General features: G+C 36.4%; 1 protein-coding gene across 1 annotated transcript in view; it reads right to left on the bottom strand.

Annotated features, from left to right (window-relative positions):
* The window catches only part of COL24A1 (collagen type XXIV alpha 1 chain), a 400,658-nt gene that overhangs the window by 359,670 nt on the left and 21,361 nt on the right, over positions 1 to 19,627 (bottom strand). The window contains exons 4-6 of the mRNA XM_030823656.1: positions 14,665 to 16,019; positions 5,214 to 5,267; positions 2,178 to 2,231 (exon numbers count right to left, since the gene is read on the bottom strand). Coding sequence (XP_030679516.1) covers positions 2,178 to 2,231; positions 5,214 to 5,267; positions 14,665 to 16,019 — 1,463 coding nt within the window. The remainder of the gene's footprint in view (positions 1 to 2,177; positions 2,232 to 5,213; positions 5,268 to 14,664; positions 16,020 to 19,627) is intronic.

Raw genomic sequence — 19,627 nt, 5'->3', positions numbered from 1 at the left:
CTGGGCTGGCCCAGGAGGGAGCCAGCTCCCTCTGCTTGCGGGGAGGTGTGGAGAGAGAGGCGCAGGCAGGAACTGGGGCTGCGTGCGGCGCTCGCGGGCGAGCGGGAGTTCCAGGGGGGCACAGGCTTGGCAGGCCCCACACTCCCAGCGGCCCGGGGCAGTGAGGGGTGAGGGGCTTAGCACCCAGGCCAGCAGCTACAGAGGATGCTCTGGGTCCCGCAGCACTGCCGGCCCGCCCTCGTTGCGCTCGAATTCTCGCGGGGCCTCAGCCGCCTCCCCGCAGGGCAGGGCTTGGGACCTGCAGCCCACTATGCGGGACCCCCGACACCATGGGCTTCCGCGAAGCCCAAGCCTCCCCAGTGGGGGCGCCACCTCCTGCTCCGTGGTGCCTCCTCCCATCAACTGCCCAAGGGCTGAGGAGTGCGGGCAGGTGGCGTCGGACTGGCAGGCAGCTCCGCCCACTGCCCCTGCATGACAGCCACTAGGCGAAGCCAGCTGGGCTCCTGAGTCCGGCGGGGACTTGGAGAACTTTATGTCTAGCTAGAGGATTGTACATGTCAATCAGCACTCTGTGTCTAGCTCGGAGTTTGTGGATGCACCAATCAGCACTCTGTATCTAGCTAATCTGGTGGACACTTGGAGAACTTTTATGTCTAGCCAGAGGATTGTAAATGCACCAATCAGCACTCTGTGTCTAGCTCGGGGTTTGTGGATGCACCAATCAGCACTCTGTATCTAGCTAATCTGGTGGGGACTTGGAGAACTTTTGTGTCTAGCTAGAGGATTGTAAATGCACCAATCAGCACTCTGTGTCTAGCTAACGGTTTGTAAATGCACCAATCAGTGCTCTGTGTCTAGCTAATCTAGTGGGGACTTGGAGAACTTTTATGTCTAGCTAGAGGATTGTAAATGCACCAATCAGCACTCTGTGTCTAGCTAACGGTTTGTAAATGCACCAATCAGTGCTCTGTGTCTAGCTAATCTAGTGGGGACTTAGAGAACTTTTATGTCTAGCTAGAGGATTGTAAATGCACCAATCAGCACTCTGTGTATAGCTTAGGGATTGTAAATGCACCAATCAGCACTCTGTGTCTAGCTCAAGGTTTGTAAACACACCAATCAGCACACTGTCAAAACGGAGTGATCAGCACTCTGTAAAATGGACCAATCAGCAGGATGTGGGTGGGGTCAGATAAGGGAATAAAAGCAGGCTGCCCAAGCCCACAGCGGCAACTGGTTGGCGTCCCCTTCCACACTGTGGAAGCTTTGTTCTTTCGCTCTTTGCAATAAATCTTGCTGCTGCCCACTCTTTGGGTCTGCACTGCTTTTATGAGCTGTAACACCGTGAAAGTCTGCAGCTTCACTCCTGAGGCCAGCGAGACCATGAACCCATCGGGAGGAATAAACAACTCCGGATGGGAGGAATGAACAACTCCAGATGCACCACCTTAAGAGCTGTAACACTAACCATGAACATCTGCAGCTTCACTCCTGAAGCGAGCAAGACCAGGAACCCACCAGAAGGAAGAAACTGCGAACACGTCCGAACATCAGAAGGAACAACTCTGGACACACTATCTTTTAAGAACTGTAACACTCACCGCGAGGGTCCGCGGCTTCATTCTTGAAGTCAGTGAGACCAAGAACCCACCAATTCCGGACACAATATGACTATCATACAACTATGTACACTCATATATATAGATTTTCAGGTTAGTTGTTTTCATAAACATTTGATCATTCTTTAAACATCCTCAGTTTTTTTTCAGGTAAAAATAATTAGGGAAGTGTGGAGCAGGTAAATAATGTTTTATTTCCTTGGTGTTTATTTACAAATTAAAATGACCTTAATTTAAGGTAAATTACTCAAATCATAATCTTATATTTCAGAGGTTTCCATACATTGCCATCATATTTTTGACAATAATGATTTTGGAATACTAAGCAGGCCTATACCTGATTTTACTACTAAGAATATAAATCAAAGTATGGTGGGCTTTCAGAGGAACCTAGCTCTCTGCCAGGCTAAGACAGTCATGTTGAAGAATCATGCTCTGGAGGTGACAGAGATCCTTGATGTATCAAGACTTGCCTTAAATGTTAGGGATCTTCTTTTTAATGTCAGGAAAATCATGTGATACTCATTAGCTTAAGTTGCCTGATTAGTAGTCACTTACCTTTGGACCAGGTAATCCAGGTAACCCAGGATTTCCATGTGGCCCTGGTATGCCCTGCAAGTAATGAAAAAAGTCATCATTCTTGGAACATATTGGAATGTAACAAAGTACAATTGCTTACTTCCCTCTCAACATGTGTGATCCCTTTCTGCACTTGAGTTTTTGCTTATGTTATTATGTATGCCTTAAAGACCTAATTCCTTTAGCTTATGCCCTATACCTACCCAAATTTTTCTTCAGATCTCAACTCATTTTTAAATCCTAGTCACAAGAACATGAAGCAATATCTCTCTTCTACTAACTTCCATAGAAATTTCTTCATGTAAAATTCATTTACCAATTAATTGTATATTGCCTCGGGACATTTCTTATACTGTTCTGATCTGTGACTTAAATACTTTATTGCTGTTCTAACTGCCTTATGACATGTTCTATTTAGCCCCAGGATTATAAATTCTTTGAAAAGAGACTCTTAAAAATATTACTAGTGTGGCACTTAACACATTGAATGGTTACACTCAATATTTAGCAATTTGATTTTGTATCACTGATAAATTATATAATCTGAATTCAAAAATTGATTCTATTTTCTGAGTACCTACTATGTGCTAGGAACTGTGTTGATGTTTTGTGTTTCTCATTACTAATCCTTATAACAATCCTGCAAGGTTATTATTTTTACTCCCATTTAAAAATCAGGAAACTTAAGCTCATACAACCAGTAAGTAGAGGAACAGATCGTCCTCTCCAAGAAAGCCTTCCATGTCTCCAGGTTCCCTATACTTACTTCAATTTTGTGCCCTACTTCTGTGCTCTTCAGCCATACCTCCCTCTTAACACATAACATATAGTTAATAATTATTTGTCTTTTTAATTCTGAATTAATAGAGCAGAATACTTCAGGAAGACAGAGGTGTCAGCAATGCAAATATTGAAAATACGTCTAGCAAGATGAAAACTAAAGAAAAAAGATTAAATTTTGGCTAGGTGTGGTGGCTCACACCTGTCATTCTAGCACTTTGAGAGGCCAAGGTGGGAGCATCACTTGAGCTCAGGAGTTTGAGACCAGCCAGAGCAACACAGAAAGACCTCATTACTACCAAAAATCAAAAAAAATTTGCCAGGCATAGTGGCCCACACCTGTAGTCCCAGCTAATCAGAAAGCTGAGGTGAGAAGATGGCTTGAGCCCTGGTGATCAAGGCTACAGTGAACTATGATACCCATCACTGCACTCCAGCCTGGGTGACAGAGTGAGAACCTGTCTCACAAAAAAAAAAAAAAAGAAAGAAAAAAAAATGGTTAGATGTTATGACTTATGTCATTGGTAACCTTCAAAAAGTACCTTTTAATAAAGTAGATGGAAAACATTTATGGGGATTAATGAATAAGTTGCTGATGTAAAAGTAAGGACAATGGAATATAAATTATTATTTCACAAAGCTCAGTAGTGCAAGCAACAGTGAGCCAAAACAACAGCTTTAGGAAAAATTAATATCAATGAAAGTTTGGGATTTATAAAAGAGGGATAACTTGTTGATTGTTGCCAAATAATATAAAATTTAGGGAAAGAAAAAATGTGAAGTTGCAACTTTTAAGTTAGATAAGGTGAAATTAGGAACACAAGTAAAATAATTAGCCTTGAGCAAAACACTCTTTCTTCCTTAAGGGAATGAAAATTGGACAAATAAATGGAAGATAAAAAGTAAATTAGGGAAGATAAAAGTAAAAAAGTAAACTGCCATATTATGAGAACAGATGGAGATTCTGAAGCTGAAGTTCATGCTGTTGAGAGTACAACCTTTGCAGTGGATAGGGAATAGAATTAGTATGAAAATTGGCCCAGTTTCTCAGAAAAATCGGATCCAAATTCTCACAGAGAGGTAGGAGGATGGGAATGGTTCATGCGCTAGAGGAGAACAAGCAAGGCTTAGAAGGGGCTATGGGAGAAATGTGATAGGTCATCAACTACAGAGATTTTTTTTTTTTTTTGAGACGGAGTCTCGCTCTGTCGCCCAGGCTGGAGTGCAGTGGTGCAATCTCGGCTCACTGCAAGCTCCGCCTCCCGGGTTCACGCCATTCTCCTGCCTCAGCCTCTCCGAGTAGCTGGGACTACAGGCGCCCGCCACCACGCCCCGCTAATTTTTTTGTATTTTTAGTAGAGACGGGGTTTCACCGTGGTCTCGATCTCCTGACCTCATGATCCGCCCGCCTCGGCCTCCCAAAGTGCTGGGATTACAAGCGTGAGCCACCGCGCCCGGCCCAGAAAATTTTTTTTAATGCAAAATGGCTAGAGCCCAATGAGAATACATCTTAGGCCTCAAACGGACAAGAGTTTGATGTGACTATGGACAACTTAAAGTAATATTTTAGAGTAATTTTTCTTTATAATATTTGTATGTTAAGTAAAAATCAGAATAAAAATAAAGTGGATTATATAAAAGGTATTTGCATTTGTCATACAATTCTTTTTCTAGCTCATTGAACAAAGATGTTTTGTAGTAAAATATCCACACTTTTTTTAGGTTTGAAAGAAACTAATTTTAACATAGCAGTTAAGTCTTTTGTTGGGCCTGTGTAATGTGAAAAAGTACTGCTGATCTTTAATGCAGCTTTTTTCCTCAGGGCAGTTATTTTCTAGTCAATAGCTTCAGAATTTTCCACTATGTAATCCAGGAATGTACTATTTTAAGGCAGCCCACCCCTCTTCATTTCCCCAAACAAATGAATCTCACCTTAGATATTGCGATCACTTTATAAGTAAGAATAATGTTACAAGTAGCACCAGAACATTCACTAATTTACAAATTTGATCTTTGTTGGACACGTTCACAGAGAATGCTTTGGCTGTGTGTTTACATTCAAAATAAACTAGGCTGCATGTGTTCTTAAGCTTCTCTTGAATTGGCTAAGGTAGGACTAAGTTTGAAGATCCAGGCAAGTTTCCAAAGGAAGTACATACTGTACAATACTAGAAAAAACATGTTAGAAAGTTACAAATTCTCACTGCCAGCAGGAAATGTAGCCCATCTACTTACCCGTGGACCTCTCTTCCCTGACGGACCTGGGATACCTGCTGGACCAGGTGGACCCTTGGAAAACAAATGTCAAGACATTAGGCATGATAGTAGACACATTTTTTTCTTACGAGTCTGAATAAGATTTCCACCCAAAGACAACTCTTTTTCAGTCTCCAGTTCCCAGCTGGTGATGATTTTTAAGTAACACGAACCCCCTTACCCTAATCGGCAGGGGTGAGTTGAAACTCAAGTGTCCCCTTTAATCTGGCCAGAAATGGCAGCAGGAAGTCTATGACTTATGGTTACAGCCACCGTATCTGGTTTTTAAAGGGACCACAACTAGTAGTTTTGTGGGTAATTTTTTTACCTAAATTTACTTTTACTACGAAAGTAGGAACTCAATTTAGGGTTTGGAGACCAACAACTACAAGTTTTTTTCAAACACAATTCAAAGATTTGCTTTGAAAAATGAAAACACTGGCCATTTTATGTTCTTTTAAAGGAATTATACCAAGGATCTGTGTAATGTGTTAAACTGTTATAATGAAACCCTTCTTGTATATCCATTAATAAATCTGACTTATACCAATTGCAGCACACCAGGAAGTCACTAATAGAGTTAAATGATTTATAAAACAAAGTATGAAAGCAAAAACTGAACAATTGTTAAAGTGTTCTGAGTTATTTAAATGTAATTTTTAAATATATCAAATAAGAAATAGGACACTACTTCTTTACTTCTCCATATAATGTTTTATGTTGTCTTCTTTACTTACTTTAACAATCAACTGTGGAAGAATAAATGCCCATTTGTGATATGGTTGAATACATATTCATTCATTCATCTGTTCATTCATTCAATTGTTACTTAGTACTCTGCAATATGGCATTGTTCTTGGTGTCTATAGAGCATACGCATATTCCATTTAACAAATATTCATTCATTATTGCAGTAAAATTAGTCCACGCTTTCAAATTAGACACATCGGGGTTAAAACACTAGCCTCACCAGTAACAAGCACTGTGACCTAATATGCTTTTTCTTCATTGTAAAATGTTTATATATCTATGCTGATTGCACATGAAATAAAGAGATGAATCCAGGTTAAATCATATGTACTTGCCAATATGTGACAGTTTTTTAACCTACAATTTCATAACTTCATACAGTTTAATCTGCAGCATGGCCAGGTACACCTAAAATGTACATCGAGTTTCAAAGAAGGAGAGGGAAAATGGATTGATGGGAAAGGATCATTCCAATTCAAAAACACAAGAGGGAAATGAGTAAATTATGTTGGAAAAAAAAACAGTTATTTTGCATATTTCTCATCTCACATTTTTTGATATTAACTAGTCCTTGAAACTTTCTTTTTTATTAGAGTCATTTGCAGTTTTCTGATATTCATTATATATTTCGGACTGTCCATGTTTTTCCTTTAGTTGCATTTTCTCTTCTCTTACCCCCTAAATTTATAAAACTTTTCATGTATTTCCTAATATTGAGAGAGAAATGCTATTTCTATTCAGCCCCTAACTGAGGGCATTCTCCTTACTCAGCTGTTCAAATATTTTGGCAGCCATTATCATATCACTAGCTTCTATCAAATCTTGATTTTTACTCATTGTCAAGAAAAATTGACTTTCTTTTCAAGTTAATTCTGGTCCTGTTGCTATAATCAAAAAGTTAGCAGCTGTTGATTTGAATTTATGTCCCCAAAAATAAGAGCCAGTAGGAGAAATCACAACTAAAATGAAAAAGAAAATGGAAAATTTTCTTTAAAAATGTCTAGTTTGGTTTAGTGTCCTGTCTCACTGCTTGTGACAAAAGAAAACCGTATTCCATTCACATTGGAAAGGCAGTTTGCTATGGCTTGCGTTTGTGTCCCCCAAAAATTCATATGTTGAAATCCTAAACAAAGTGATGGTAGTAGGAGATGGGGACTTTGGGAGGTGATGGGTCAGGGATTAGTGTCCTATAAAAGAGGCATAAGGGAGTTAGTTCATTTTCCTCTTCCGCCATGTGAGGACGCAGGACGAAGATGCCGTCTATAAACCAGAAACAGGCCCTGGCCAACTACCAAATATGCTGGCACCTTGATCTTCAATTTCCCAGCTTCCAGAACTGTGAGAAATACATTTCTGTAGTGTATAAGCCTCCTAGTTTATGGCATTTTGTTACAGCAGCCTGATTAACATTAGATACTGGGGGGGAAAGGTATAGTTTATGTCATGATTTAAATATTTGAATTGTTTGATAAGCACTAAATTAAAATCAATTCTCACATGTCTTCGTAATTTTGCGGTTTCAAAATCTTTGACAACATATTATTAATAGGCATTTTCTAGATACCAGAGAAGAATCATAATTATTATAGCATGACATTTTTGAGAATAAATTATTTTCTATAAATAAGGTTAAGTACTAAAAAAGGTACTTTAACTTTCAGATTATTTGTTATTAAGAGAAAGTACAATTCCATTTAAAGAGTAATGGTTTTGCAATCATACAATGTAGATCCAAATCATGCCTCAATCATTTACTAGCTGAATAACCTTAGACAAGTCAGTTACCCTTTCTAAGCCTTAGTTTCCTCATCTTTAAAATATTGATGATAGAAATTTATTGTGAGTTATTGTGAGTATTAAAGCTATTGTATATAAAATACCTGTCACTGTGCGTGGCAGTGATAGTAGTTAACCAGTAAACAGTAGTCTAATTAACTTTTTTTTTTTTTTTGAGACGGAGTCTCACTCTGTCACCCAGGCTGGAGTACAGTGGCGTGATCTTGGCTCACTGCAACCTTCCCTTCTTGGGTTCAAGCAATTCTCTTGCCTCAGCCTCCTGAGTAGCTGGGATTACAGGTGTGTGCCACCATGTCCATCTAATTTTTTTGTATTTTTAGTAGAGACGGAGTTTCACCATGTTGGTCAGGCTGGTCTCAAACTCCTGACCTTGTGATCCCCCCGCTTTGGCCTCCCAAAGTGTTGGGATTACAGGCATGAGCCACCATGCCTGGCCTAATTAACTTTTTTAAGGTATGCATAAGGCACAGCAATCACTGAGTAAATGTTAGATATTATTATTACTAGGATAATATATACATTAAGGTAAATCTATTTGATAGACCAGTACTTCTAAAAGATAATAATCCCTGGTCAGTTAATGTTGGAAATCCTGCATCTTACATTCGTTTTTTAATTTATTCATTCACTCACTCAATAAATACTATAAAGCATCAAGCCCTCCTGGCATTTGCAGTCCAGAAAAAAAGACATACATTAACAGATAAATACATAATTACAAATTTTACTTAGTGACATGGAGGAAAAGAAAAGGCAACCAAGAAAGAGGTTAACATGGTGGACATAATTTATATTGTGATGTCAGAGAAGGCTATTCTGAAGAAGTATTTAGTTAGAACTAAAAGATTAATAGGAGCTAGAAAAAAGAAGAAAATAAAATTCCAGAAGATAGGAATAAATGAATGAGGGCATGAGTAAAATAAAACAAAACAAATAAAAGACACAGTCATTTTGAGGAATTAAACGAAAAACTAATAGAGCAAGGGGAAAAGTGGGGCAAGAGGCAGTTGCAGAGGTAAGCAAGGGCCATATCACATACCTGCACAGGTCAGGATACACAGTCTGAGTTTAAGTGCTGTAACCTTCCACTGAAGGACTTAAGCTGATAAACAATGTTATCTGACTCATGTTTTTAAAAGATCACTAGAGAATTTTGGTAAAAGATGTCAGAGTGAGAACATTTTTCAGACTACTCTCCCTCCCTCAACACCAGCTATAAACAACAAAAAGCACCAAAAGAAGAAAACATCATCTCCAGTGAAAAAGGAAAGGATCATAACCGCAAAATATGAAAATTATCTGCCCAATACTGAGAAACTTTGGAGCGAAGGTGTTGAGAGATAACCAAATCCAAGAAACTCCTCAGACCTCAAACCTTGGATACATATTAGTCTTGAAAATCCACTTTTTTGATTATGATAAGGTTTAAGGGAATGGGAAAGCCACAGGAAATATGATTCACGACCCAGTAAAAACCCAACTTCAAAGAGACAAGAGTAGAAAAGGTGGAGCTGAAGAAGAACATACCTTTTTTGTGATCTACAACCAGAACCCTCTCTGGTGAGAGGGTACAAAAGACAAGAAGAGCACGAATCCCCCTATTACATCTGAGAGAGCCTGTGATACAAAGGGCTTCACAACAAATTGCGCATGAACATGAGACGACACATGCCTCTGGGTAGAAGACAAAACAAATATGGTAAGATGGTGTTTCAGGCAGCAATCTAAATTTGATTCTGTGTACCATTCCACTTTATTTCCCTATGCCCCTCCCTATACCATTCTGAAACACATCACCCAGATAGAGTTGCCTTTATTTTAAAAATGAATAATAACCAGAGAGCAATCAGTAGAGGATTTATAAATAGATATTCTGAGGAAGGGAAAAGTGAGAGGACAGGAAAATAAATTTAAAGAACAAAGCTTGAGGCATCACACTACCTGACTTCAAACTATACTACAAGGCTATAGTAACCAAAACAGCATGGTACTGGTACCAAAACAGAGATATAGACCAATGGAACAGAACAGAGGCCTTAGAAATAACACCACACATCTACAACCATCTGATCTTTGACAAACCTGACAAAAACAAGAAATGGAGAAAGGATTCCTTATTTAACAAATGGTGTTGGGAAAACTGTCTAGCCATATGTAGAAAGCCGAAACTGGATACCTTCCTTACACCTCATACAAAAATTAATTCAAGACGGATTAAAGACTTAAATGTTAGACCTAAAACCATAAAAACACTAGAAGAAAACTTAGGCAATACCATTCAGGACACAGGCATGGGCAAGGACTTCATGACTTAAACACCAAAAGGAATGGCAACGAAAGCCAAAATAGACAAATGGGATCTAATTAAACTAAAGAGCTTCTGCACAGCAAAAGAAACTACCATCAGAATGAACAGGAAACCTACAGAATGGGGGAAAATTTTTGCAATCTACCCATGTGACAAAGGGCTAATATCCAGAATCTACAAATAACTTAAACAAATTTACAAGAAAAAAATGAAATAACCCCATCAAAAAGTGGGCAAACAATATGAACACACACTTCTCAAAAGAAGACATCTATGCAGCCAACAGACACATGAAAAAATGCTCATCATCACTGGCCATCAGAGAAATGCAAATCAAAACCACAATAAGATACCATCTCACACCAGTTAGAATGGCGATCATTAAAAAGTCAGGAAACAATAGGTGCTGGAGAGGATGTGGAGAAGTAAGAATGCTCTTACATTGTTGATGGGAGTGTAAACTAGTTCAACCATTGTGGAAGACAGTGTGGCGATTCCTCAAGGATCTAGAACTAGAAATACCATTTGACCCAGCCATCCCATTACTGGGTATATACCCAAAGGATTATAAATCATGCTACTATAAAGACACATGTACATGTACATTTACTGTGGCACTATGCACAGTAGCAAAGACTTGGAACCAACCCAAATGTCCATCAATGATAGACTGGATTAAGAAAATGTGGCACATATACACCATGGAATACTATGCAGCCAGTATAAAAAAGGATGAGTTTGTGTCCTTTGTAGGGACATGGATGAAGCTGGAAACCATCATTCTGAGCAAACTCTCACAAGGACAGAAAACCAAACATCGCATGCTCTCACTCATAGGTGGAAATTGAAGAATGAGAACACTTGGACACAGGGTGGGGAACATCACACACCAGGGACTGTCGTGGGGTGAGGGGCAGGGGGAGGGATAGCATTAGGAGAAATACCTAATGTAAATGACGAGTTAATGGGTGCAGCAAACAACATGGCACATGTATACATATGTAACAAACTTGCACATTGTGCACATGTACCCTAGAACTTAAAGTATAATAAAAAAAACTCTACTCAGTACCATTGTTTAAACATGAATATTGTTTTAACATTAATTCACTAACAGTACCCTTTTTTATTAGCACATAATAAAGAGAATAATTGTTAATGTGCAAAAAAGAAAATTATTTACCAGAAGAGGAATTACTCCATACAACAGATAAAGAGTTCAGTTATATAGTTCACTACATATTCAGAGAATGTCAAGATGACATTAATCTACAAAAATAAAGTTCAAAGAAGAGTTGTGAAAGATTTAAAACAATATGAAAGAGCAAAAAAGAAACTCTTTGATGAAAGCCATGTCAGACAATAAAAACTGATTAAATATAATTTAAAAATCAACGAAGGGATAGGAATATATAGAATAAATGAGTTCACACAAAATGAAATGGAAAAGAGCAATCATGATGACGTGGTTGTAGAAAAGATAATAAATACCATTCATCATTACAAATGACATTTAACATATGCAAACTTGTATGCCTGAAGAATTTAGAAAAATGGAACCAACCAATATTTGGTTATTATAAGGGGAGGTCTTTCCATAATAAAAAATAATCTTCAGATCAAAAGAGTATCCCCCCAAAAACCTGATTCAGAACCTAATAGGTTTAAAGAACTTCAAAGATAAAGAACTACATGGTATATAGGCAGGAAAAATTTGTTACCTAAAAGTAGGAAAAACCAGGTTGGCTTCAGGCTTTTGAGTCACATCTACTTCAAGAAGCAGTAAAGCAATTCCTACAAGGTCATTATTTTATCACCATTCAGCCTCTCATTATCTCTCTAAAATCTACCTTTAGTCTTCTACACTGTGCTGAAGTTAGGATTCTCAAAGTTCAACAATGACTTCTTCATCAAAATATCCAACAGATTATCGCTTTTTCTCAGTTCTCATTCTCGTTGACTTCTCTGTCTCTTTTGGCCCTGCTGATCAATTCCTTCTCAAAGGTCTCTTCTTTGGCTTTTTGATATTGCTTCTTTTATATTTTGATATCACTATTCTTTTCTCCTATCTCTCTGACTTCTCAACACATTTCTGCTTTTTCTTTCTATAACCAAAAAGCAAATGTCCCCCTCATTTGACTGGTGACCCTATGCCACATTCCTCTCTTTGAAAATCTATCCAACTCTATAGTTTCAACTATAATGTCAATAGAAATACTCCCAAATCTATATCCTCAGCCTTGACATCTCTTCTTTACTTCAGCTTCTTCAACTCTTCTAACAGGTTAATTACCAACAGTTCTTTAAATGTCTCATTTTTCTCTCCTAAAATTGACTTTCCCTCTTAATTACAGTTTTTAATAATGATATCACCATTCTCTCAATCTGCAGGCTTAAAATTTGTTAGTCATCTTTTATTCTTTTCCTTTTTGCTTGGTCCCTAGGTCCCATTAATTTCCTAGTTCTACCAAGTCTTCCTCCAAAATCTCTTGAATCCTACTTTTCCTTTGCATTTTCACTGCTGCCAACCTAGATAATGTTCTAGCCCTTTAACACCAAGATGGTAACAGAAACTTCCTATCCTGGACTCTGTTACCAGACCGATTTTCTGATTAATACCTCTGCTTAGAAACCTACAAAATTCCCCTTTGAGAACAAGATAAAGTTAGAATGATCATTTGACAGTTAAGAATGTCCACAACCTGACACCATCAAGCTTGGATCTTTATCTGTCTGCTTTAGAGGAAGAAAACCTGGATTCAAATCCTGGCTCTATCATTTACCAACAATGTCATTGTGGGCAAGTAAATTAACTCTTTGGGCTTCAGTTTCTTCACCTGAAAAGTGAGGATAACACTACTAACTTTACAAAGTTCTTTTAAGATAATATATGTAAAGAGACTGGTAGAGCATCTTTCTCAAGGAACTCAATAAATGATAGCTATTATGCTGTTATAAAAAAAACTCATCTACTCCTCTCACCTATCAAAATCTTACCCATTCTTAGAGCTTAGGTCATAACTAACTTTGTCCACAAGATCTTATTCTGAATAGCTCAGCCTTAAGTGACCTTTCATAGAGACTCCATAAAAAAATATGATCTTTTAATCTTTGAACATCTCTAGCCCATACACTTACTTTGCATCTCTCTGCAGCATTTATCCTACTTTACCACAAGATATATGAAATAGTTATAAATGTACTTCCCTTATCTTCATTATGAAATATAAGCTTTTCCTGAGCAATTACTGGGTTATACATACCTTGTGTTCCTGTCTTGCATATAGCAGAGACTAAGTAAATATCTGCTGGATATTACTGCTTCACGTGCCAATACTGAATGACTATTTTTGAATTTACAGAAGAGATTAACGCTCATCTGATCATACTGACTTTTTCTGAAGAAAGTAAATGGCTTCCATAACTATTTGCTGAATATTACATGTCCAGTGATTCAATTTTGTGACCAATATGTTGATAATTGATTGTCATAGTTGAAGAGTTTATTTCTCTATAATAGTATATTCTTCATATTTTATTTTTAAATGTCTAAACATTTACTCTAGCAAGAGTGGCTCAATACCTATCAAATCACTTCTAGGAATAACCAGAAAGGAAAGACAAGCTAAAAGACTGGCTTCACCTTCTCTCATTCTATGATTTCTAGAGCTAAGCCAAAGACTCAAATTTTATTTTCATTAAATAAATACTTTAAGATACATTTTAATCTACTTGAAATTTTGAAAAAAAATAATTTCTAAAGACATAAAGGTAAATTTATGTCTACAAATATGAAGCATAAAAACAATATTTACAACACTGTGATTTTAAATGACTGTAAATGGTTTTTAAATGATTTTAGAAATTTTTAAATGTTGATCTCTAATTCCCACTGATACAACAAAAGAAATTCAGGGCTGAAAACTTCAGTCTATTATCTCACAGTTTTGTTTATATGATATTAAACAAGTGCCTTCATTGTTTTTTTCCCCCCATTGAATTGACTGATAACTGGTTCTTTTTGTGTTAGGCAAGGGGAGCTTTAATTAACCCATAAACATAAATTGACCATATCACTAAGGACAGTCAATGATTCATTACACAATAATCTCTATCTAAAGTAAGTTTTACACTCTATTTTAATTCATTTGATGCTATTTTGCTGTAAGAATATTTAATGGATGTATTTAATGTATTTTTCTTTAATCTACATATCTTTTATATACTTCTCTTAACATGACCATGCATTCTCCTATGGTTTTCAAAATATAAATATATTATCTATATTTAGCAGTTGAAGTCCTGATTGAATTTCAACTGAACAAGAAAAACAAATAGTTTGCCCACTACTTCACCAGAATTAAGTAACCTTTCAGCCTACCAGTTGAAGAACAAAAGCACAATATTTGAGCCAGGGTTACATTCTGGCAGATGTGTTACAGCAACCATAAATTCACTTACTGTGCCAGAATGCATTTCCATGACAGACTTTATCTGTTATGTATTGTTTGGTCCAGAGAAGTCTCTTTAAAATGTAAGTTAGCATATTAAGAGATATTAAAAAAAAAAACTTACGGGAGGTCCAGTGTCTCCTTTTGGCCCTCTCAGATACTCCATTTCAAGCATTGTATTCAGATCCTCATAATAATAATCATCATAAAGCTCAGTTTCATAGCTATTTTCGATGGGATAAGTAGCATCAGGATAAAATTCACCTTCTTTCCTCAGATCAAGGTGATTATCCACAGATGGCTCATTTGTCACTCTATACAAGCTTGTGTTTAAAATCGTTTGCATTTCCATGAGTTCGTTAGTGTGTAGATTTGCTGTGATAGACTTCTTGAGATTAGTAATTGTATCTTGTTTTATTTGTGGAAGAATAGATGGCATCTTCTTAAACAGTGACAGACCAGTTACTCTATCAGCATGTTGTGTGGTATTGTCAGACATGTTTAGGAGAGAACTAAATTTCTCCTTGGTATTCGTTCTTGCCCCACTGATGCGATGAGGGGTCCCTGACAGGCTTACATTTGTCTGAGTATCTTCCTCAGTGATCATTTCTTTGGCCTGAATCCCAAGGTTTGTGAGCTCCACAGCAGAGACATTTCCTGACTGAAGAGAAGATAACTGAGATCTTGATATCTGGTGTTCTTGTCTTTTATACACGGTTTCAGAATCATTTTTTATGATATTTGGAATGCTTTTGCATTCTGACAGTACTTTTTCGGCAAATCGTTTGGGCGTGGGAGAGTGTTCCGGTATCTTAGTTGGTGTGAGAGTTGTACAAGGAAGGCTTGTTTCAGGTTGATATTTGTCTGCTTGGCGACACTGCTGTTTCACATATCTGCAGTAGTCTGCAGATGCTTCTGCAGAAGGAATAATATCTAACTGACATACTATTCCTTCAAAATGGACAGAATTATTATTCATACTTCCTAAAGTAAACACACTATTAGAATCAAAGGTCTGAACTTCTGGAATAGTCTCTGTGCTAAAATATTTCTTTCCACACTCAACAAACATTGAGACACTTTGGTTTCTAATAGTAATGGCAAATGAGTGCCATTCCTCATCATGAACACTGTAGTTGAAAACTACAGGCTGCGTTCCTCTAATGTGTACTACTAATTTTTTAGGTAGTAATTGTACTCCTAATTGCAGTCTATTTTTATTTCTAATGCTGAAGAGAAATGCATTGTTCACCCGATGTGACCGTAACCCAGTTAATATTGTAAACGGCTGCCCTAAGTTGACTGGTAAAATTTTCACGAAAGGTGTCTCAATATAAGCATCATTTTTAAAAATGACTCCTGATTCTGTTAAATGGACCCCCTGAGGTAATGGTGTAGATGATGATGGTACAGCAGTCGCTGATGATGAGCGTCTTACGTCTTTGCCTCCAAGGCCTAGTTGATGAAGAATATCTATGCCTGGAAATTTAAAAAAGAGAGAGAGAAAGAATCTTACTTTTATGCAGTCATGTGTTCATATAAATGTTTGAATATGATAAAAATCTTCCTTGTAGCAACAGTAATTTCTAAAATAAGCATGTTCTATCAATAACTAATTATGGATAATAAGAAATAGGGAGGGGGAGAGTAAGACATTATGCTCAATAATTTGAATAAAGTGCATGCCCCTCCCCCTACACACACACCAATCTCTAAACCCAAAACTTATTTATTATTAGTTTATTTATTATTTTAGAGACAGGGTTTCCATCTGTTACCCAGGCTGGAGTGCAGCAGCATGATTATAGCTCACTGCAGCCTTGATCTCCGGGGCTCAAGGGATCCTCCCACCTCAGCCTCCCAAGTAGCCGGCACTACAACGGCATGCCATCATACCTGGCTAATTTTTGTATTTTTCATAGAGACAGAGTCTTGCTCTATTGCCCAGGATAGTCTTGAACTCCTAGGCTAAAGCAATCCTCCCACAGCACTGGGATTACAGGTGTGAACCACCATGCCTGATCTCCAAAATTTAATTAGTTTATCTCTCTTGTTTTCCATTTTACTAGGATTCTTGTTTGTCACTTCAATGAATATACATGTTCAAAGATTCCCAGATCCCATTTGTTTCTTTGATTTAGAACTTAAAATTTAATGAAATCTATGTTAAAGTGAAACTGGAGTCATACTTCCAAAGATAATTGTGATTTGGAAAACATTTTATAAATTAGGTTCACATGAGCCCTTAAAGTATAATTTTTCAGGCTGTTTTTCCTTCTAACCTTCTGGGAATTTACAAGTTGCATGGAAGTTTTCCCAATGCCTACTATCTTAAGTGTGTGCTACACTTAAAGTATTCTGGTTACCAAAGTCCTTTAATAATTCCTGGACTAAAGAATTTAAATTCATTTTATTGGTGATTGCTCTGCTTTTTCTGTCCCTTCCAAGCTTCTCTTTCTCCCACTTTTCCAGTCCTCCAGAGTAACTTTTATCCAACTTTTAGACTCTTTCAATATCTATTATGTAATACACATTTTATATAATATGGATTTGATATAATTGTGGATTTGTCTGATTTATTATTCATTGTAATATTACCAATATATATTGTTTGTCTCCTTTACCCAATTATAAGCATCTGGAAAACTGGATTTGTCTGATTCATTATTGGATCTCTTCAGCACCTTCCTTGCAAATAGTTCTATAATTTCTGAATGAATGAATTTGCCCCACAGCAATCTGACCAGGTCTCATATTCACCTCTGGAGTCATATAAATTTAAATATCACTTATAAAGAATGACAAATTCTGTCTTTAAAATACAGAACAGCATAGTCAGCTGTATGATCTTTATTATTCTTTGGGTTATAAATTTCCCATCTGTATCTTTGTATAAATATAATCATCTCCAACCAGAAATGTTAGAGAATTGTGATAAGTGAAAATAATAAAAGTCTTTGAAGATTAGCCAGGAATGTTTCGCATCACCTTACTTTTACCTTTTGTAGGAAATTAGTAGATATTTGATAATGCATGCTTATTACAAATAGCAAAAGAGAGAATCTCATTTCCCAAGTCTCACAACTGTGTACAACAATGAAATAATTACTGAATGCCATTCCTGTGTAATCTAGCAACGCAATTAAAATGTTTTTTAACAGAGATCTTCACAAAACACTCAAGTATTTTATTTTAAGGCTAGAACAACCATCATTTTATCAATAAAATAGTTGTAATTTCATGACATTTTTAAAGGATAGCAATATTTGTATCTATGATATTGTATGACAAACTTTTCCACCAAAATATTCCTAACACCAATGTAGAATTATATGCACCTCCAGGAATTTAGGGACATATTTCAAAGAGGCCCCATATAATCACCAAAAAAATACCTTTGACTTCTTATGTTTTATCATCATAATTCACGCAAAATTTAAACTTTAATCCATAATATGGCTGGTTGTTTCAATATACAATATAAATTACTTATGAGCTAAATCAGCTAATTGTACTCATCCCCAATCTTCAGTGAAAATTTACACTGCCGAAACTAGCTATGTTAGTCTGTGACATTGGATATCCTCACCCAGGTTTACCTAACTCTAAAGGTATGCCTAGCTCAATCTGAGAAGTAAACTATGGAAGGAACACTGCTTCTGTGGAAATCACAATGCTTAAATTTAAAGTATATGTGATCATAAAGTATCTGAAAGCTATAATTCTGAGATACCAAATAAGCTACATATATAAAAAATAATCATACATGTGGCATTTCAAGGGCTGCACGCCGCCCCAAGAACATCTCCCCTTGCATTTATTAAGAACCCCTGCCATCTAGTGCTTCGAATTTCTGACCCTATTATGCAGAAATATCATTGGGAAGAGTATTATTTGAAAACTTTAAAAAGCATATATGTGTTTTCAATGTTTCTTTGTATGTATATTAATACGCTTCCTCCAATTCTATTTTTAGTGGAGCTTTTATGACAAATAGCTGTTTTTTAAAAATCAAATGTGTTTGAACACTTATTACTGAATAAATTTCCTGTTATTGAATCATGATTGCATCCCTAAAATAAAATCTTATTAGTTTTATGTTATTCTTTTGGTATCTCACTGGATTATTGACTAATAATTTTATGTAGAATCACTGCATCAATATTTATGAGTTGACTGGTCAGTGTTTTTCTCTTATTGTCCTATCTTTATCAGACAATAAAATTGAAATTTCATTATTTTCTATAGCCTAAAACAATTTCAGTAACCTTTGAAATTACATTTTTTCCCAAAAAGTTATAAAAACTCACCTATAAACCAAATTGATCATGTTGGCTCTTTCATTGATAGCACTTCATTCACTTTCCTAATCTCTTCTATGTTAATTGATTTATTCTAATTTTCCACTGCATCTTGAGACAATTTTAGAAATTTACATTTTTCTATGAAATAATAAATTTCCTCTAGGCTTTCATATGTACTACCCAGAAATCTTCACATAATAATCTCTTACAATTATTTTTCTTTTCCTATGTCTGTGGCCCTCTGTCTCATTTTTCTAATTTTGGATATTTTGCTCTATTTATTCTTAAGTCTGTGTCATTATTGGTCATTTCAAATGTATACAGCCTTCAGATTTATTTATCTACTATTTTTGTTCGTTTTCTATATCATTAATTTTAGCATTTGTCTTTATTAATTATCTCTTCCCATTTTATTTTGTTTTACTCTTTTGCTAATTTCTGAAGATGAATAATTTGTTCTTTATTTTCCTTTTCTTCCTTGATAAGGAAGGCATTTAAGCTATACATTTTCCTGAGTGCTGCTTTAGCTACATCCCATAGATTTTGATATGTAGCATTTTCATTTTTCTTGTTTTCTGGAAAGTATTTTTATTTGCATTTTCTCTTTGACCCAAATGGTTTAAGAAAAAAGTTTTAAATTTTCAGTTAGGAAGGCCTTTTTGTTTTCTGATTTTGTTATTAAAATCTAACTTAATAGTATTATGATCAGAGAATGGTGTCTAATCAGCACTTTCTTTTTCAAAACTCAATTAGCCTCGTAAGTGGTCAATTTTCAATAACATT

Source organism: Nomascus leucogenys, chromosome 12 (assembly GCF_006542625.1).
Source record: "Nomascus leucogenys isolate Asia chromosome 12, Asia_NLE_v1, whole genome shotgun sequence".
In the NCBI taxonomy this organism is placed as follows: Eukaryota; Metazoa; Chordata; class Mammalia; order Primates; family Hylobatidae; genus Nomascus; species Nomascus leucogenys.
Note: the sequence above shows the minus strand (reverse complement) of the source record. Positions and strands in the feature narration are given on the sequence as shown.